The sequence below is a fragment of the Cucumis melo genome, chromosome 11, assembly GCF_025177605.1.
Source record: "Cucumis melo cultivar AY chromosome 11, USDA_Cmelo_AY_1.0, whole genome shotgun sequence".
Lineage (NCBI taxonomy): Eukaryota > Viridiplantae > Streptophyta > Magnoliopsida > Cucurbitales > Cucurbitaceae > Cucumis > Cucumis melo.
Window position 1 is genome coordinate 27164387 of NC_066867.1, and position 22188 is coordinate 27186574.

The 22188-nt window shown below is 31.5% G+C and overlaps 2 protein-coding genes across 2 annotated transcripts; one reads left to right on the plus strand and one right to left on the minus strand.

Annotated features, from left to right (window-relative positions):
• The first annotated feature begins 10368 nt into the window (after window positions 1–10368).
• Window positions 10369–13210, plus strand: LOC103501968 (putative respiratory burst oxidase homolog protein H). Its single transcript, XM_051079285.1, has 5 exons — window positions 10369–10543; window positions 10632–10797; window positions 11302–11464; window positions 11751–12551; window positions 13088–13210. The coding sequence occupies exons 1-5, from the start codon at window positions 10369–10371 to the stop codon at window positions 13208–13210; spliced, it is 1428 nt and encodes a 475-aa protein (XP_050935242.1).
• Window positions 13211–19084: 5874 nt separating this feature from the next.
• On the minus strand, window positions 19085–20251 carry LOC103501892 (WUSCHEL-related homeobox 3). The gene is made up of 2 exons (XM_008465635.3): window positions 19845–20251; window positions 19085–19464 (listed from the first exon to the last, which is right to left on the minus strand). The coding sequence occupies exons 1-2, from the start codon at window positions 20208–20210 to the stop codon at window positions 19252–19254; spliced, it is 579 nt and encodes a 192-aa protein (XP_008463857.2). The 5' UTR covers window positions 20211–20251; the 3' UTR covers window positions 19085–19251.
• Window positions 20252–22188: the final 1937 nt, after the last annotated feature.

A 22188-nucleotide genomic window follows, 5' to 3' on the forward strand; every position in this document is an offset into this window, starting at 1 on the left:
TTTTTTTGACATTTTGTTTACATCCTAATCTTATCAAGGTGAAATTACCAAAATAGATTACTTCAAACGTAGACTATGTCTTTGCACTCTTTCTCCTCTTGCCCCCTTGCCCCATTTTCAACCGTAAATTGACACTCAAACTCACATCCCATACTCTTACTTTGATACCGCTTTATGATGACAAACCAACAATCTTACCGGTAAAAAATGTTGAGAAAAATTTCGCACTACTAAGACAAGAATAAGTTTTCAAAAGGTAAGAACAACCAAAATAAATAAATAAATAAAACATTAAAATGGAAAACACAAAAATTAACGTGAAAAAGCTCCAAATCATAAAAAAAAAAAAATCGTGAACTAGAAAATTTTCATTATGTAATTTATTACAATCACATAAAATTCTCTTCGACTTTAGTTACAAGAGCGTTTTCTCTCAAAATACTATACCACTTACCGAGCTAAAACTAGTTTAAAGTGGTTGTTCACTCCGTTTCTTTACATTGTTTCCTTTAGTGTTATTGTAGCATGATGTTTCTTCTATGTTTTTGTCAAACTTATTAATGAAGTTTCCTTATATTTTATCTCTCTTTTCCATGTCTATATGCTTGTCTTATTGTTGTTGGGGTCTACCTTAATGACCTCGTTTCTTTCGAGGTCAGCCTTGAGATTGACCTCGGCTTTCCTTTTGTTAAGTTTGGCCTTGGTCTCCAATTTATCGAATTCACATTGCCTCTACTTCCTTCCTTTCTATTATTATATCCCATAACATTCTCCCATCAAGGGAACATAGTTTTTAATAGAATTTCTTTCTTAAGTACCATCCACACCTAAAAAGAAACTTGAATTTTCTCAATCTTATTTCTTTAATTAGCTTTCTAATATGAATGAGCCTACCTTGGCTAGCTCACTTTAAATAATAATAAGAAAAGACTAACACTATACTACCTAACAACCTACAAAACTAAGTCTTTGAATGAATACTTCTTTATTATTGATGACTTGACTTAACTATAACTAGAACTTCCATGGTGCTAGAGGTTGATTAGATTTTGTTCAAAGCTATAAAATAGCATTCCTTTGGAGACTTTTGTTCTTCTTTTAATGTTTCTATCTATGTGGTGCTGAAAATTTCATCATCCGATGATACTTTATGGCATTATTGCTTCCAACTCATGCAAAGTTGGTACATTATAAGATGAGGAAAACAATTTAATTACTATCAAGAAATTCACTATTTTTATTATCAATCTTGGATCTATGTCTCTAAAAGTTACTGGGATTTCTATGCTTTCATTGTGGATTCACCTTTTTTCCTTCAAAGCTTCTTAACTGTCGTTATTTATTTAATCTCCTCTTGTTTAAAGCTTTTAAAGTAAGAACACTTGTATGCATAATTTCTTCCCTCAATTGGAACACAATGAATAAGGGTTTAATAACTTTTTAAATGTTTAAGAGTATTTTTAAAACAAAAATTTAACGGTCTCTATCTAAAGTTAATAGTAAAGAATTTTTTTTTTTATCTATTTTAATATTTTAAGAGCATTTCTGAAACTTTTGAAAGTTCAAAAATATTTTTGACACAAAATACAAAGTTTGGTGATATCTTTTTTATAATTTAACCTTATTTTTAAAGTGTTTGAAGCATATCACTTTCTTGAACCTTTCAAATAGGAGACAACAACTCTTTTAATATTTTGCCCAAAATCCAACAGAACAATCTATCCATGGAATATATGCAATACCAAATGAGAAAAAAAAAAAAAAAAACTCTGGCATCTAATGATTCAATGGCCTCTCAAGACAACCCCACAAACTCTTGGGTGAACACAAAGCCAACGAACACCATGCGGTCACAATAGTTCAAGAAAAGTAGAGAAAGAAGAAAATCACAAAGAGGAAGGTGACACAAATAAACTGAGGATATTTTGGTAGTGTTGGTTCATGGCGATGCAAGTAAAATCACAAAATTCTTATATTTCAAAAAGTATGGGAAAATCCTTTTTTTTTTTTTGAATAGTTTCGATTTAAATTGAAACAATTATTAATTTAAAGTTTAAATCAATATCATCCAAACTTTTTGGATATAAATCAATATTTTCTTTATAAACCTTTTGGATATAACTTTATAACGTTAATAAAAATTAACAAATATGCCATGTCATTACATTTGCATCGAATATTCAAATGGTAATATGATAAATCCATTAGAACTAATTTTCAAGAAAGACTAAATAAAATATCAATAAAAAAACATTTTAAACTATTAATAGCAAAATATAATAAAAATTTATTTATCAATCACTTCTAATAAAATTTAAAATTTTGTTATATTTTATAAATTTTTTTTCATCTATTTTACTTTTTATATGAAAAGTATTTTTTTCACTTTCCAAAAAGGTTGGGAAGAAAATAGGAAGAGGCTCTTCAATGCTCTTCTTTAAAAATGTCACATTCACATAGTTTCAATGTTATATTTTTTTTTCTTTTTCTTATATATATATATATATATATATATATATATATATATATATATATATATATATATTTTTCTTGTAATTCCATATTTCTAAACTTTGAAAATTACATTTATTAAAAAATTGAAATAATAATTGTATCAATTTAAACGTGTTAAACTTTTATGGGTGTATCAATTTTTAATCACCTCCAAATTTTATTCAATCAACTAAATCTATAAGTTAATTAATTTAGATCATTCATTATAATTATATTTAGAAATAATCTACTGATTAAATTCTATCTTTTCATATGTGAAATTTTAGAAAATAGATGACAAATTAAAATTTGAAAGGTTAGAGGCTTTAGTTGATATAATGATAAAAATATGAAATTTATGTTTTATTAACTTCTAACACGTTCGAAACCATCGTTTAGATGCTGGAGATCTAACCATAAAAGTATTGAAAATGACTTATTGAGCTTGACCCAAATAGCAAAACCATCAAGTTTGTCCCACATGGATAAATCTTGTAGTAGGATGAGGAAATATAAACTCCTATCTTTCAAGAGGACTACAAACCAAGTTTAGTGGTGATAGCATAACCCTGTCACACACGCGCGCCGCCGTCGCCGTCCGTTCGGTCGGACGGGCTCAGGCAATCGCGAAAGATGGGAATATAATTTTATTTTTTACTCTTTGACCGCTAAGGGACACGTGAAACGTGTCCCCTCTCTTCCTCTCATCCGTCCTGTGTTCTGAGCCCTTATAAGCCTTTTGTTTCTATTCCCTGTACTTACGAGTGCACGTTCGTACCAGGGAAGCTGTGTTAACCTTGGGGAGCAAACAGCATAACGATTAGCACCACGGTCAGCCGAAATTGCTTTCAGGGCAGTGGTTCGTCACGGCAGAGCAATAATTCTGATTGACCTTATCTTCTAACAATCTGAAAGCATATTATGTCGATCAAGACTTCCAACAAAATCCTACCGGACCTGTCTAAACTTGAGCCACTCGACGGAACAAACTACCGCCGTTGGTCCCAAAAGTTGCTAATCTTCTTTGAGCAACTAGAAGTCGATTATGTCCTCACCACAGATCCCCAGACATCTGACCCCCCAACTACCACGTCAACATCCTCTGATCCAGAATCATCTACGGGGCCTCTTACAACTGTTGCTGTCACTGATCAAGTAAAGAAGGACCAAGTGATTGATCCTGAAAAATATGCAAAGAATAACAAGACCGTTCGAGGACACCTGTTAAACCATATGTCTGATCCGATGTTTGATCTCTTCGTAGTCCAAAAGTCTGCCAAGAACATCTGGAGCACCCTGGAATCACGGTATGGAGGAGATGATGCTGGACGGAAAAAATATGTAGTTGGAAAATGGCTACAATTCCAGATGACTGATGACAAACCAGTCGTGGAACAAATTCATGAGTACGAGAACTTGGTGGCAAATGTCCTGTCTGAAGGCATGAAGATGTGCGAAATACTTCAAGCAAATGTCCTGTTGGAAAAATTTCCTCCATCCTGGAATGACTACCGTAATCATCTCAAGCACAAGAAGAAGGATCTAAAGCTTCAGGAACTCATCAGTCATATGCGCACGGAAGAAGCCAACAGACTGAAAGATAAGTTAGCCTCCCAAAATTTAAATTCAGTTAATGCTAACTTAGTCGAATCATCCTTTGTGAACAGAGACAGAACGAAGCAGGAAAAAGGACATAAAGGGAAAAACTCTGAGAAGAGACAATTCAAGACTACTGGGGGACAAATTAAGAAGAAAAAGCTGGTCTGCTACGTGTGCGGAAAGGAAGGGCACAAATCATACCAGTGCAACCAGAGGAAAGGGAGGCCAAGTCAGAAACCAACACCTCAAGCCAATCTAGCAGAGCAAGACAGTGAGATCATAGCAGCCATAGTAGAAGCCAATCTGATAGAAAACAAGACGGACTGGATTCTCGACACTGGAGCCTCGAGACACTTCTGCACCAATCGTGAACTACTCCATGACTACGAAGACACTGCTGATGGAGAATGCGTGTTCATGGGAAACTCAGCCACTGCAGGAGTAATCGGGAAAGGGAAGGTTATTTTAAAGTTAACTTCTGGCAAAACTTTATCTTTAAGTAATGTTCTATATGTCCCTTCCCTACGTAGGAACCTGGTGTCTGGGAGTCTGTTGAATCGGGCCGGGCTTAAAATTGTGCTAGAAGGTGACAAAGTTGTCCTCACCAAAAATGGAGATTTTGTCGGTAAGGGGTATCTGTCTAATGGTCTGTTTGTGCTAAACACGATTTCTATGAATGCAAATGCTTCCAGTTCTGCTTACTTGATTGAATCTGCAAACTTATGGCATGGTAGACTAGGACATGTGAACTTTGCATCAATTAGAAAACTTAAAGACATGAGACTCATTAATACCTCTGAGACGCATGAAACTGGTAAATGTTCTATTTGCATAGAAAGTAAATTCCATAAGAAGCCCTTCAAACCAGTTGAATATAGAACTACTGAGCTGTTAGAATTAATTCACTCAGATCTAGCCGACTTTAGAACCACTGCCAGTAGAGGTGGTAAAAACTACTATGTATCCTTTGTTGATGATTACTCTAGATTCACTAAGATATACCTGATAAAAACAAAAAATGAAGCTGTCAGTATGTTCGTAAAATTCAAGGCAGAATCTGAGAATCAGTTAGGAAAAAGGATAAAAAGATTAAGATCAGATAGAGGTCGTGAGTATTCCGATAAAACTCTTAAAGAATTTTGTGAATCAAATGGTATCATCCATGAATTTACTGCTCCCTACTCACCACAACAAAATGGCATAGCAGAACGAAAAAATAGAACTCTTAAAGAAATGATGAATGCCATGTTATTAAGCTCCAGTCTATCTGATAATATGTGGGGGGAAGCCGTGTTGTCTGCATGTTTTATTCTTAACAGGATTCCCCACAAAAGGCTAGACAAAACTCCATACGAACTCTGGAAAGGACATGCACCAAATCTTTCCTACCTAAAGGTCTGGGGATGCTTGGCTAAGGTACCACTTCCTGCATTGAAGAAAACTACGGTAGGACCTAAAACCTTTGACTGCATTTTTATCGGGTATGCTCAAAATAGTGCTGCATATAGGTTTATGTGTTTAAATGACAAAACTATAAACGAATCTAGAGATGCAGAATTCTTTGAGCATGTTTTTCCGTTAAAACAATCATTGTATGCTCCTAGCCTATCTAACAGAATGCATGATCCTGAAATCGTTAGTGAAACACTTGTTTCTGAAACTGTTGATACTCCAAACCTAAGTTGTGAATTAGAACCTAGGAGAAGTAAAAGACAAAGAACTGAGAAAAGTTTCGGTCCAGATTTCCTAAGCACCTTCCTAGTGGAAAGGCGTGATGAAATTGACTGTAACTTCACAAACTTGTTCTTAATAGATGAGGATCCTAAAACTTACCAAGAAGCGCTAAACTCTGTAGATTCAAGTATGTGGAAAGAGGCCATTAAAAGTGAATTGGACTCACTGGCCATGAATCATACATGGGAACTGGTGGATCTTCCTATGGGAAACAAGCCAATTAGATGTAAGTGGATCTTTAAAAGGAAAACAAAACCAAATGGATTAATAGAAAGATACAAGGCTAGATTAGTGGTAGTAGGATATACCCAAAAACAAGGTGTTGACTATTTCGACACCTATTCCCCTGTAACTAAGATAACCACAATTAGGGCCTTGATTGCTTTGGCCGCAATACATAATCTTCTTATTCATCAAATGGACGTAAAAACAGCCTTTTTAAATGGTGACTTAGAAGAAGAAATTTATATGACACAACCAGAAGGCTTTAAAATCTCTGGGCAAGAAAACAAAGTGTGTAAACTGAGAAAGTCCCTATACGGTCTCAAGCAAGCTCCCAAACAGTGGTACGAAAAATTTAACAACACGTTGATAACCAATGGATTTAAAATAAATTCCTCTGACACGTGTGTTTATTCAAAGATGGTTGGAGCTGATTGCATATTAATATGTCTATACGTTGACGACATGTTAATCTTTGGAACAAACATGGAGCTAATAACTGACACTAAGTATTTTCTCTCGTCACACTTTGAAATGAAAGACCTGGGAGAAGCAGACGTAATTCTAGGTGTTAAAATCAGGAAAAACAAAACCAGTTTGTCTCTATGTCAATCTCATTACGTAGAGAAAATACTAAAGAAGTTTGACTCCTTTGATGTTTCTCCTGTGAGAACTCCCTTTGACGCTAGTAAACATCTTAAGAAGAATAAAGGAGATAGTGTGTCTCAACCAGAATATGCAAAGATCATCGGCAGTGTGATGTATTTAATGAACTACACTAGACCAGATATTGCATATGCTGTCAGTAGATTGAGTAAATATACACACAATCCTAATAGATACCACTGGGATGCCTTGCGCCATCTGTTGAGATATCTTAAAGAAACGATAGATTACTGTCTACACTTCAAGAAATTTCCTGCCGTACTAGAAGGATATTGTGATGCAAACTGGGTCACAAACAATGATGAGGTTAACTCCACTAGTGGGTATGTATTTTTACTCGGAGGTGGAGCTATATCTTGGAAGTCTACAAAACAGACTTGTATAGCCAGATCCACGATGGAATCCGAGTTCATAGCACTAGAGTTGGCAGGACAGGAGGCTGAGTGGATCAAAAATCTACTAGGAGATGTACCATTGTGGGGGACATCTGTACCGGTGTCCATACAGTGTGATTCGCAAGCCGCGATATGTACTGCCAAGAACAGTGTTTATAATGGTAAAAGTAGACACATACGTCTTAGGCATGCAGTAGTAAAACAACTGCTAAAGGAAGGAACCATCTCCTTGGAATTTGTTCGATCTGAGAAGAACTTGGCTGATCCTTTAACCAAAGGACTAACAAGGAAAATGGTATTAGATTCCTCTGTGAACATGGGCCTGAAGCCCTTCGGAGATCCATAGCACTTGATAAAAGGGTGGTATATTGCAATAGACTTGATGGTCCATAGCCCCTTATTGGGTGGTCTGTTGCGATAGACTTGATGGTCCATAGCCCAGGGTGTGGACAGTCCTTAAATGGACTAGATGGATAATCCAAAACCTGTGAGTTCATAATCAGTATGGACAATGAAGTCTCCATAGCTCTTTTGAGTGGTTTGACTTGACAAACTTGATGGAGCATATAACGTGACAGTGAAGGTGGGGCCGCCTTCTATGAAAGAGTTTAAAGGTCTCTTTCTAGAGCTCTCACGACGACCCGAGGTTCGGTCTATGTGCATGGCCAAAAGGCACAAGTTTATGATTGCAGAAACAAAGGCTTTTCCCTAGAGATAAAGCGTGTCGTAAGGGTCTCAACCAAGGGTTACAAGGAGTTCAAGATATAATTCACTCCCTCTAACCAAGGTTGTTGCCTTACTTCACTACGCATCAATTCAAATCTTCGGATATTGGTGCCTAAGCTTAATATCTCCTCTATGCTCAGAACACATCTCATTCTTTTCACTTACCCGAAAACTTTTGCTATAGCAGTCATTTGTGGGGGATTATTGGAAATGACTTATTGGGCTTGGCCCAAATAGCAAAACCATCAAGTTTGTCCCACATGGATAAATCTTGAAGTAGGATGAGGAAATATAAACTCCTATCTTTCAAGAGGACTACAAACCAAGTTTAGTGGTGATAGCATAACCCTGTCACACACGCGCGCCGCCGCCGGTCAGACGGGCGGGCTCGGGCTCGGGCAACCACGCTTGCGCGAAAGATGGGAATATAATTTTATTTTTTACTCTTTGGCAGCTAAGGGACACGTGTAACCTTTTCAACGTTCTGCCAGACTTTTGCGAAGTTCACTCTCGTCCCCTTCTTCCCGTTAAAGACTCTCATCCATACACTTCCTCCCTCACCCCTCTATAAATTGGAGAGCACTCATCCATCAAAAACACAATTTACTTCAATCCTCTCTTCCTCTCTTCCTCTCATCCGTCCTGTGTTCTGAGCCCTTATAAGCCTTTTGTTTCTATTCCCTGTACTTACGAGTGCACGTTCGTACCAGGGAAGCTGTGTTAACCTTGGGGAGCAAACGGCATAACGATTAGCACCACGGTCAGCCGAAATTGCTTTCAGGGCAGTGGTTCGTCACGACACAGCAATAATTCTGATCGACCTTATCTTCTAACAAAAAGTAAACAATTTTCATGGCTATATCCGCTACGATGATTTAGAAAAAAAGAAGGAAAAAAGTTCACTTTGACTAAATGGAAATGAGGTTATTAGGCCTCAAAGGGAGCTCTTCTAGCAAAGAATAGTGGAGGGTTTGAACCAAAAAACAGAAAGAAAGAAAAGAAAAGAAAAGCCAAACTCTCCATTTTAAGTCCACGGTTGTAGAAAGCAAATACTTTTGTCCACAACTCAAATTTGGGGAGTGAAGAAATAATGGTAAAAAGATGACAATGTTTCTCCCAAGCTAGACCACCAACTTTTTCATCAAACCATGATTTCTTATTTAACTTACTATTTAAGATGAAATGTCAAATTGTAATTAAGTAGGTGTTTGGAAGAATGAATGACTTATTATAGTCTTATGCTATTATAGTTTAAATAAAATAATTTGTGTTTAGGGTGTAGTTTATTTTAATTTGATAGGCAAATAGTAAACATTGTAGTAAAGAATAAAAAAGGATGAATATCAAATAATAAAACTAAAATTTTCTAAATAATCTTTACCCAAAATGGTAAAAAAGATAAGGTAGGATGCCAAAAATCTTCTAATGGAATAGTTAAATTATTGAGAAAATTTTGAAGTTGACTTGTAATAAATTTGCCCATTATAACAAAATGAAAGAAAGAAAGAAAAAAAAAAAAAAAAGAATACTATTCATCTATTCATTGTTTAGTTGTAGTTTTAAAATTTGACTGACTATTTATTTTTTAAAAAAAATAAAATTTCAATTCACTCTTTTTCTTTAGGTCTTCTTTCTTTCTCAGAAAAAAGCACAATGAATGGTTAGTAAGAACTTCAATTATAGGAAATATATATATTGAAAACTAACTTTAACAAAATGAAACTTAAAAAATTATTAGTCTAACGAATAGTTAAAGAATTAAAGAAAAAAAAAACTAATTTAGCTCTGATTTGTTTTAGTTTTCTTTAGTAAATATCTATTTTTGGTTTTTGGACATAAATGGTTTGGTGAGCAGTCATATCTCCAACTTGTTTTGATTTTTCTAAATATAATTTTTTAAAAAATAATTACAATTTTTAATAAAAGCTTAGATTGCTTTGTCATTTGATAAACAACTTTTTTTTTTTAAAAAAAAATGATATAATCTTGTAGTACAATTTAAGAACAGAAAATTTGAATTTATTAATACGTTCAACCCAGGCAACAATTTGGCATTAGCTTTAGTCTAAGTGTATAGAGTAATTAGTGGGGATAGATTTTTTCTTTAAAAAAAAAAAGCCACTAAGTTTTAAAAGATTTGTATATTTTAATTTAGTTAAAATTATAGATTTTTTTTTTGCTAAGATCCATACATGAATACATGATTTAAAACTTAAAAATTAATCCTGGAATCAGTGGTGAGAATCCATAATAGAGAAACCGTAAAGTTCAAATGGGGAGATGGAGATGAAACTTGTTTATTAAATAGAAAAAGGAATGTCGCTTTGCTTAATTGCTGCAGCTATCCATACAAAAATATTACTCTTTAAATTTTTGCTGTCCTTCTTCTCCGATAATTAATTTCTTTAACAAGAACTAAGCAAGTAAGCAATATATTCCTAAAAAACAATTCAAGTTTGGTATAGAAAACTAACTGTTATTTAAGCTCACACTTAAATCTTTTCAATTCATCATCATCATCTTCCAAGATCAAATGGCCAATGAAAATTTAACACAACAGCCTTCTTCACCATTTGATCGAAATAAAACTAACCTTTTGAGTTTTCTGGATGGTTCTAAACTCAAATCATGGGATGATGTTGAGAAAAAATTCCACCTACAGATGGTCAATGGAAAACTTTTCAAGGAACATTTTGGAGCCTGCATTGGTGAAAATTGAAATTCTTTCTTTTATCTCTTTGATTAATCTCCATTTATTTTTCATTATTGTTGAATTTCTGTTGTCTGTGTTTTTAGGCTTTGAAGAGAGCTCTAAAGATTTTGCCTATGAACTGTTTGATGTACTGTCAAAGAGAAAAAAGATCAAGTTTGAGGATGGGATTACTCGGCAACAGTTGAAAGAGTTTTGGGATGAATTGAAAAAGGATGATCTGGAAACTAGGCTTGACATTTTCTTTGACTTGTAAGTTCTCTTATGCATTCTCCCCAAAATTCGGTTTAAGTTACTTTTGATATGTTGATCACCGCATATCTACAAAATAGTATGATTTTATCTGCTTTAGTATATAGGCCGTTGCGGGTTTGATTTTGTTATCATTTCTATTTGTTAGAATAATAATCCTCCACATTTCTTTTAAAATATGTCATTCTTGTTCGATTAATATTGATAGTTGTTGGAATGCCTTGAATTTGTTATCTGGCACAACAAACAACCAAGTATAGAGATCTTGTTAACTCTAGTAGTGTCTTTTGGTATTAAGAAAACATATTCTCTCTAATAAAACTACTTTTCCTTTGTCCCGTGGACATAACTAACATATTGGTAGTAAATTGCATGTATCTATATATATTTTTTTTACGTTTTTATATTCTTGACTCATTGATTACATAACAACCATTAAGTTATCGAGTAAAAGTAAGGAAGTGTCAGATGTATGAATTAAAGATAATTTACTTTGTTTTCAAGGTGTGATTTGAATGATGACAATAAGATCTCAAAGGAAGAGATTGAGACCATACTGAAGTGGACTGCTTCTGCCAACAATTTGAAAAGTATTGAAAACCAAATTGAAAACTACGCATCTCTGATCATAAAAGAGTTTGATCCAGACGGCAATGGTTCCATTGAGGTACTATAAAATGAAAATTAACAATAAAAACTTCCATTTTGGTTCGTTTTTAAGATTGTTTCTCTTTAGTTTCTAACTTTTAACATATATCTGTTTCTGTAACGCTTGAATTCATCAAGGATTCATAAATGAGTCGAAAGTCAGGAAGTGTCTGATCATCAAGCGCTGAATCCTTGTCAGTTTTGATTCTTGTAGGTTGAGTGATTGTATTTTTTAAAACAAAAAAGACAAAAAGGGTAATTTAATTAATTTAAACCTAATGAAAAAAATTGATGTTTTCAAACAGAAAAAGCACTTGGAACTTCTAGTCAAAGAGCTAAGCAAATCTAAAGAGGCCAACGTGTTGAAGGGGGAAGTTGACGAAGAAGTATCACATTGGCCAGATGTTTGCACTCTTGTAAGAGAAACATTAGAAATGATCAAACAGAACAGAAAACAAATCTGGTTTTCAACACTGTGGTTAGCCATAAATGTGAGTCTGTTTATTTGGAAATTCAATGAATACAAGGAGAAGAAGCCATTTGATTATGAACTAATGAATTATTGCATTGGTATTGCAAAAGGATCAGCTGAGACTCTGAAATTCAATATGGGTTTAATTCTGTTTCTTGTTTGTAGACGCACATTAACAACACTTAAATCCACATTTCTCAGCTCCATATTCCCATTTGATGATTATATTTTCTTTCACATGATGGTTGGTTTAGCCATTTCCATAGCCACTTTTATTCATATGGCTATGCATTTGGGATGTGGGTTCCCGTTATTATCAACATTATCTTTAAGCTACAAGCTCAAGGGAATTATTGAGCCAAGTTTTGATCACTCCAAAAAACCAAGTTATTTTGATTTGATTTTGAGTGTTCCTGGTGTTACTGGAATCCTCATGTTCATTATAATGGCCTACACCTTCATACTTGGAATTCCTTGTCTTAGAAAACGTAGTAGGGCTACAAGGATATTCTTTCGCCCTTTAAAAGGTTTCAATGCCTTCTGGTATGCACATCATTTGCTTTTTCTTGTCTATGCCTTGCTGATTCTTCATGGCTACTTCGACTCGCTAGCTTCGGACTGGTTGAACAGAACGGTACGTAGTTCTATCGCTCTTGGTCTGAACTTATCCTCTTACCTTCATTCATTCTGTTTTTTTACTATAACAATCTCGAGGAAAATAATATATGCCATATTATCATTTTTTTATCAGAAAATCAAATCTTTAACTTCGAAATTGATAGTACAACACCGTACCAATTGAACTATGCTCATTTTTTACGTACATCAATACATTACGTATTTTCAAACCGTAAAGCCTCTCAACAATAAGTTTTTCTAATTTCTTTGTATGCAGACATGGAAGTACATTGCAATCCCAATCCTTCTATATACAAGCGAGGGAATTTATACAATAATCAAGAAACAAATATATGAAGTAAAAGTACTAAAGGTACAAAGAAAATGTCAACTTTATTCTACGAAAGTTCATTATATACTATGAGGCTTCATCACAGAATTAATAGGTTCCAAGAGAATTAGCTAATGCATCATATTAAAACCGTGAGGTCTCTTAATTTATTTGTTGTTTTTGTTGTCGTCGTGTATATGTATCTTTATCGGATTTTGCAGGCAGCAGTATATAGTAAAAATGATCTAGTAGCACTACGCTTGGAAAAACCTGAAAGATTCAAGTACGAAAGTGGGAGTTATCTGTATGTGAATTGCAAGGATATAGCACTATGTGAATGGTAATACATCTCATGTTTTAATTACTTAGCCATGGGAATGATATAAGTTGGAAGAAGTTTAATTTGATTGAGTTGAACAATAATTGGAAGTATTTTTCTTAGATTTTGTACAAATGACTTAATTCTCACTTCTGTGTATAAAACCTAGCATTATGTACGCTTTTTATACGCTTTTACATTAGAACCGATCTGTGTATCATAGTCTAATTACATAATGGTCTTGTCTACCGTGATCCTTATTTTGTCAACTCAAGTGTGATATTAATGATGAAAGAGCACAATAAAGTGTGATAAAGCTAAAAGTCGCAATAGTCTTTGAATCTTGATCATGACGTTGGGGTTACACGATATACACGGTCATCTCTGCCACGATAATGTATAAAAAATGCTAGTTGGATCTAACATAACGAGAATATTAAATTTCATATATTTTTTTTAGAAAGAGGCATTAATTATACAGATATCAATACAAAAAGGCTCAGGTTTATTTTTTTCACTTGGAATGATATTATGCAGGCATCCATTTTCTATCACTTCAGCACCAAAAGATGAGTATTTAAGTCTTCATATACGTAATGCAGGAGATTGGACAGAGGAGTTAGTAAAAAGATTTGAAAAGGTATATTTTTACACTTACTTTCTGCTTGATTAATTAAAACTTATTTTCCAAATTAATCCCAAGTTCTAATGTAGAGTGTGTGTGTGTGTGTGTGTGTTTTAGAGGACATATACCTTAAAGAGTTGGAATAAGGCAATATAACACTAATTCTTTATTGTAATTAGTTTTTATTAATTACTTCTGAAGGATAGCAATTTTTATATTATTTTAATAGACAATATATATTACATAAAAAAGCGAAAAAACAATGAGATAGAAACATAATATGCTAAGAAATAATACTTATTATCTTTGTTTAAAATATGATATGTTAATAATAAATGAAGTAATAAAAATTAACCACAATAAATCATTAACTGATTATAATTAATTATAAAAAATAATTACACGTTCCTACTGAATTGATTATAAATAACCAATAATAACTATACGTGTTCATAATAATTGATAATATTAAAATTAATGTCAGTAAATAACTTTTAATTATTAGAAATATTATTGCTGAAAAATGAATTATTGTACTAATTAAATATATTTAGTATGTTATTAGCTAATTAACTAATACTTTTAATTTGCATTCACACGTAATAGTTTTCTTATAAAAAATAAGTTAGTAAATATTTTAATAAATTATTATTAATTTATTGAAACCAATAATTATATTAATTTTGTTAAAATAATGTTAATTAGGTAACTATATTCAAAACTAATCATATATAAAATGAAAACTAGAGGAAGCTAGACAGAGAAAAGAGAAAATAAAACTCTTACTTGTGAAAAAAAAAAAAGACAAAAAGAGAATGTTTGAAAATAGCTTAATATCAATCAACCAAACGTTTTACATGTCTATGCCAATTTTCGTGACCAAATGAAACAATCTCGTATTTGTTTTTTGTTTTCTTTTGCCTTCTTTTTTGGGTTTTTATCCATTTTTAGATACTAAATGCAGGCGGTTGAAGGAGGAAAAATTACAAGAATAGGTGGAATACCTAAACAAGAAAATATAAATGATTCCAGGTGAGTGAATTACAATACATTTCGTTTGGTAATCATTTAATTTATTTAAAATATTATTTTTATAAGTTTGTTGAATTTGAGTTTATGCATTTTTAACATTGGGAGAATCGGTGTTTTGAACCTACAATTTTTTCATCACATAAAACTAATAAATATTTTTCTTTGAATTATCATTTTGTTTCTCATATATTTAAACTGTTTTCTCTAATGCAACTTTTTAAATCCAACTTCACTTTTAAAGCATGAATTTCATTTTTCCATTTTGTTGTTCATCATGTTTTTTTCTTCTTCTTCTTTTTTTTTTTTTTTTTTACAAGTTTAAATCAATATTTGTGATAGGTATGTTGTTATTTTTTAAAAAAAAATATCCCTGCAAGAATACCCTTAAATTTAAGTTTTTTAAAAAAAAAAACTTAAAACACATAATTAAGGAAGAAGATTCAAATTGGAATTTGGTAAAAGAAATAAGTAAATGCTAGAGCTTATGTGAATTAAAAAAAATATCCCCTTGCAAAGAATCCCTTAAATAAAAATTTAAAAGAAAAATGGAGTTTTTTTTTTTTTTTTAGAAAAGGTTGCTTTTAGTGTTGAAAATTGACTAAAAACTTAACTGATTGAGATGAAATAGATTTAGTGATAAAAATTAAATTAATGAATTGATGTTTGTATATGTAGTGAGAAATATCCAAAGATTTTGATAAAAGGACCATATGGAGCCCCAACCACATTCTCTTGCTCATAGGCTTTGGAACAGGGGCCACCCCAATGATTAGTGTCTTGAAAGATGTATTAAACCAAATCAAAACAAAGGTAAGTGCAATTATCTTCTATCTTCTAACTATGTGTGCATTACGATTCATACTATATCAATTTCTTTTTTTATTTGTTATAATATTTATTGTTCGTTACGGTTTAATGACATATTTATAATTATTTTTTTTATTATAAATATATAATAATTTAATAATCGTAAACTTATATTGCAGTCAGATGAAAAGGATGCATCGTTAAAGATTCCAAAGAAAGCTTACTTTTATTGGATAACACGTACACAAGAATCATTTGAATGGTTTAAAGGGGTCATGAATGACGTGGCAGAATATGATAATGGAGTATGTTGTAAATTATTCATCCACTGTTACTTTGTGTTTATTTGGAATAACTTAAAAGTAAAGAAAGGCTTTATAAAAAAACCCATTTCTTTAGCATATATATATATATATATATATATATATATATATATATTTGAAAAAGATTAATAAATTAAGGAATGTTACAACTAAAATTGTTTTTTTTATATATATATATAATTTTGATAAATAGAAAAACAAATTGTTGGTAATATTTTGTCTTTGCTTTTTTTTGCTTTTTAAAATTAAGCATATAGACATTTTTGAATGTAAGTTAAAAATTCAACTTTTATATTTAAGAAAAACATCAATCATTTCCAAAATTTGTAAAGAAATAGATTTAATTTTCTATGATCAAACGATGCCTTTGAAACCATTTTTTTTTCAATAATTCATCTTTTAAAAGCCTCTTAACAACAAATTTTATAGCTTTTAAAGTGCTTTTTATTTATCAATGTTTCTTTTAAAGAAAAAAAACTATACTAAACACGCTTTATAGTATTAGAGAACATTTATAAAATATAGTAAAATTTTAGATTTTGTGAATCTAATGAACTGTAATATAAATAGAGTACATTTTTAACAATTTTGTCTTTTAAAATAATTATAAAAAAAAAAAATATTTCATATTATATTCCAACGCATATATCATAGCTATTGTATATATTTAAACCATTCTCAGGAAGAGAGAGTGATCGAAATGAACAACTATTTAAGTAGCATCAAAAGGGAAGGAGATCCACGCTCCGCCTTCCTCACCATTTTGCAAAATATACAAACTGAAATCGCTGAATTTGATTTCATCTCTCGAAGTCGGGTAATATACTTAGTTGTCTTGAATTTTTAAACCATTAATAGAATAATGTAGATAACAAATGAACGAAAGTTAAAAAGGTAACTCAATCTCTATAATTTTCGTTCAAAGCATTATAATAAACTTTTATCAAACCATAAGACTGCTTGCGAAGATTGTGTATTAAACTACAGGGGAATTATCGGAAGAGTGTTTTAAGTTAATTATAATTAAATTGATGATAGTATCGTAATTAAATTATGACAGATAAGGGCTCGCTATGGAAGACCGGATTGGGAAACTGTTTTCTTAAAGTTGAAAGAGGAACACAATGGTACTAAGATAGGTGAGAATTAATTTAAATTATTAATTAAACCCATTTTTAAATAGTGAAGATAGAAATCAATAATTTATTAATTGTTTTTTGTTTGGGAATTTGTAGGTGTTTTTTTTTTGTGGAAACCCTGCTTTTAATGAAGTACCTATCAAATGCAGAAAACATAGCGATGATTCTACACAATTTGAGTACCACCATGAAAACTTTTAGCAACGTACTTCAAATTCTTTCACGTACTACAACCCCTTCATAAACATAAATAATTACTATCCAATAAAAATGGATTTCTTCTTAAGAAAAGAAAAATAAATTAAATGTGTCCGTATCTATATTTGTATAAGTATTCTATATATATATATATATATATATATATATATATATATATATATATATAATAAAATATCATATGTTCTTCCTTTGTTAAAAGGTGATTTAAATTCAACCAAAAAAAAATATTCATGCAAATAAATTGAACTTAGTAAACAAGAAATTACTAATTATATAATACTTTAAACCATATTAACACGCATATAGAAATTTAAGAACCACCAACTAAAATAAACAAATGTGAGCAAACAATTTGAGTAATAACTATTGTAAAATCAATTTAATATAATAGAAATTAATCATAAAATTAAATATAAGAATAATAGAATAATATTAGAAATTTTATTGTGATTCGATCCAAACAATCTACTTCACTTCTTAGAAATTTCAATTTCGCATACTCAACTTTCTACATGTTTTTGCTCCCATCTCTTACACCAATTTTTTTAAAGTTTGAAGACCAAACTTTATCAATTTCACGTATTATAATCAAACGTACGGTTACAACACTCTTATAATATGTTAAAGAATAACGTAACCCCTTGCGATATGTTTGAAAATAAACAACATTGATGAGAAAAGCTATTTCAAAAAAGTAAATTTACGAATTATAACTCTCAACGGATCAACCATTACACAAGATAGATATGTGTGTGGGTGTGAGTCAGAAGTGTCAAATCAGATGGGGGGGGGGGGGGCAATCGTAGAAAATAGAAATGGGTATGGAAGGGATATTATTATCATTATTATTATTATTTGTCAAAAAAAAAAGGCAGATATTGACTTTAAGCTCAGCTCTCTCTGAAAGATTCTAAGTCATTCCAAAGCCTTCTTCCCATTAGCTAAGCAGCACTTTGTTGCTGCTGTTTGTTTCTACACCCTTCATTTTATCACTTTTCTCGAATGTCATTCACTCACTTCTTAAATTTTTATTCACAACTCACTTCGCACACATATATATGTTAGGATCTTTCCTTTTCAGACTGAAAAATCAAATAACCAAAGTTTCTTTTGTACTACTAATTAATCAAAATTGAACTTGCATCATCTATTTTGTTTTAGGTGTAGTTTATGGGGAGCGGATGTGTTTTGTGAGTTTAGACTTGGTCAAAAGATTATATTTACTTGTTTTGTAAATAACTTAGTCCATAGTGAAAAGTCATTGACTTGGTTAATAAGAGATTATTCGAGATCGAGACTAACATATAGGTTAGTACTAGTTGAGTGAAATGTCCTTTAATATATGTTCAAAGTAGACAACAATCAACACATGAAAATATAATTATGAGACTTAATACAATAGTTCAATCTTTACTCACATTTCTAATACGGTCATTGTCGTTTAGAGTTAAAATACATTTTGGAAAAGATAAAAGAAAAGTATTGTGTTGATATCTAACCTAGAAATATATTAGGGGGAAAATTTTGGTAGAAGGATAGGGTTTTAGGGTTTCTTCCCCCACATTTATCAATAATATATATTTCTCCAAATATTATTTTGACTATTTATTAAATATTAATAAGGGGTATTTGTGTTTTGTAAATTGATATAATGAAAATAATAATATACTATTCATAATAATAAAAATATTTAAGAAAGACACCATTAATGAGAGAGAGATTGGTTGAGGCAGGCAGAATATAAGTAATGGAAAAGGTGAAACTGCAAATCAGATTTTTCTCCTTCTAAATTTTTACAATAACAATTATTATGACACACCCAATTTTAAAACCCTAACTACTACTTACCCTACGCCTGACCCTACCCTATTTTTCCCTTGAATATTTTCTTTTTTCTTATTCTTTTTTAATTTAATTTCCATTAATTTCCCCATCCACCGTTTCCACTCGTCCCTTCTTCCTCCTTCACCCAACTCCCTCTCACCGGAAACAACTCCAACGTCCTTAAACTCCCATTACCACATGTCGTTTCTCCATCTTCCTCCGCCACCGTCGTTCCGTCATCCCCGCCCAACCACCTCCTCCCTCCACCACCCTCCACCTCCGTCGCTGCCTCCTCTTCTCCCAGCTCTCTCTGCATGAACAAAATCTCATTAATTCATTACACTGCATAAATAACCTTGGGGAGCAAACATAGCATCATTAATGTAATAAAAACCATAAAAAAAAAAAAAAACATTTACACATTAATATTATAAGAAGAATACTTTTGACTTTCTATACCTCCAACCACACTTATCTTTGCATAGTTTTCAATAATTTATACATATATATAAAAGAACAGAATACAATGAAGATGAGTGCAATTAGAACTTTCTTGTGTCATCAGTATGTATTATTTCCCTTGACTTTTGAAATTACTCCAATTTTTCTACCTAAGTTTAATGTACTAAAAAAAACTTAAAAGTCAAACATTTGAATATGAATAAAGTCAACAAAGAAAAGAGTAAGTACCTGAAGAGAAGAGGGAGAAGGAAGCTGTGGGAGTAGTTGGGGATCATGGTGAGGAAGGAAATATTGAAAGAAGTGATGATGATCATGATCGTCGTCAAAACGTTGTCGTTTCATAAAGAAATGATGTTGTTGAAGCTGCTTATAGAGTTTCCTCCTAAGCTTTTGGCGATCTCTAGCCTTGTGATTTTGGAACCAATAGAAAACATTTTTGCCTTCAATTTTACCATAGAAAGAAAGATGAGAAGTAATATGTTGAATTTGAGTGGCATTAGGAGTTTTAAGCCCATTTCTATAAATCTCTTCCAAAATCATCACTTGTTCTGGTGTTGGACACCATCTTGAAGGAGTAATACTTGATGGAGACATAACTTTTGTTTTTGTTTGTTTTTGGAATTTGGAGGTGAGAGTTTTGTGTTTTGTGTTTGTGTGTATATATAGAAAGATTTGTTGACAAAAATGGTCCAATGGATAAAAGGGGAGAGAGGGACAAGGAGGAAGAATGATGATAAAAACAAAAAATAAAGTGGGAAAAGGGCTAAAAAGTCATAATGAAATTTAGTGGAAATTAAAAGGGAGTGATAATGAAGGAGTGTCATGCTATGTTTCCTTTGGAGAGGCATTCATCTCTAGATTTCAGGCCCTACTTAGTACACACAATAACAGAACACAACTTACACAAATCAAATATTTTATTACATATGTGTATATATATATATATATATATATATAAATACATTTATTCACCAACAACTCTAGTTATTTGGGTTTGATTATTGATATGATATTAAATTTATCTTTATCTATTAAGTTTTTCTTTTGATTCAATCGATGATTTGACATGGTATTTATTGGAAAGTCTTTGAATATAATATATGTTACGTTATTTGGGATATCTATATTACATATGATTTTTCCTAGAACCGTAGAAAAATTCTCTATATATACTCTCTAATCTTGGAAGCATCACTACTAAGAATAAATTGTTCTTCTTTTTTCTATGGACATAGCTAATACACTATTAGTGAATAATATGTGAATTTCTATGTCAGTTTTCTCTATTGTTTTATGTTTTCTGTTTCTTAATTTCTTGTTAAATTGGTGATTTCATATGAATCCACAATCACCATTTTTACCCCAATAATGAAGACCAACACAAATGTGTATGCTCCCTCTTCCTTCTTTAAAGAAATTTTGCTTCAAAACTAATTAGCAAGTAGGAATGATAAGTCGTCTATCTCTTAACTTAGTTATCTTTTTGGTTGGGTTTATCATTTTTTTAATTGCTGGATTTCAATTCTTTACCCCATAATAGTTGAAACATAAGCTATAGAGAGAAAGCTAAGGCTATACTTGTGCCTTGTGATGACTACATTTATGCATTAAAACTTGTATACCTATCGAGTCATACTAACTTTCACCAAGAAGTTGTGATCAATAATTATAATATTTCATTTACCCATGTGCTCAAATAATGAAGATCGTATCTATTTAAACCGTAAACCTTGTATAAGTATATATTTAAACACTCCTTTAAATGAATAATTTTTACCTTTGCAAGTACAAAGAATTAATGGCATAGATTAGGGAAATTTTGAGAGAACAAAGAAATGGCGTTTAATAAATTTTCATTAAGCTCATACTGCTTTATTTCTCTCTACTTATTCTTTTTAAAAATGTTATCATATAGTTTTTCTACTCTGGTGAGTTTTGAAGGACAAACTTATTTACATGTAGTTTGAACTGATTTTGTAACAATATTACTATTACAAACAATATTAACTTTAAATTCATCTACTCGTAAAAATTTGGAGAATTGGGCTATTGAAGTCCACATCGGCTTTAATTTGTTGTTATAACCGAAAGTTAACAACAATATTACTATTATAAATAATATCTATATTTGTTGTAGGGTTCAATAATTGTTATAGCATTTACTAAATACTTTTCTGCACATCCCTCTTCCACTCTTTGTTAGCGTATTTACTATTTTCCTTCTATGTTTGTTTTTGTTGTATCTACCAAACAAAAATAGTTTACATTTCAAAAAACAATTTAATATTATCTATGTTAAACTAATTTGATCCTCGAATACAAACAAATATAATGCTCATTATCTCATATGACTTATTATTATGGTGTAAATTGAAGTTGGATTTTGGATTCATTATTAAAATAATGAATACAATTGTTTATTTAAATGGAAACGTTAATATATATATATATATATATATATAAAATAATAATAATAATAATAGAAGAAAGAAAGAAAGAAAGAAAGAAAGAGGAGGAGTGTGAAAATAGGAAAAAGAAAGAGGTATTAGAAGATGATTATGTCATCATCACC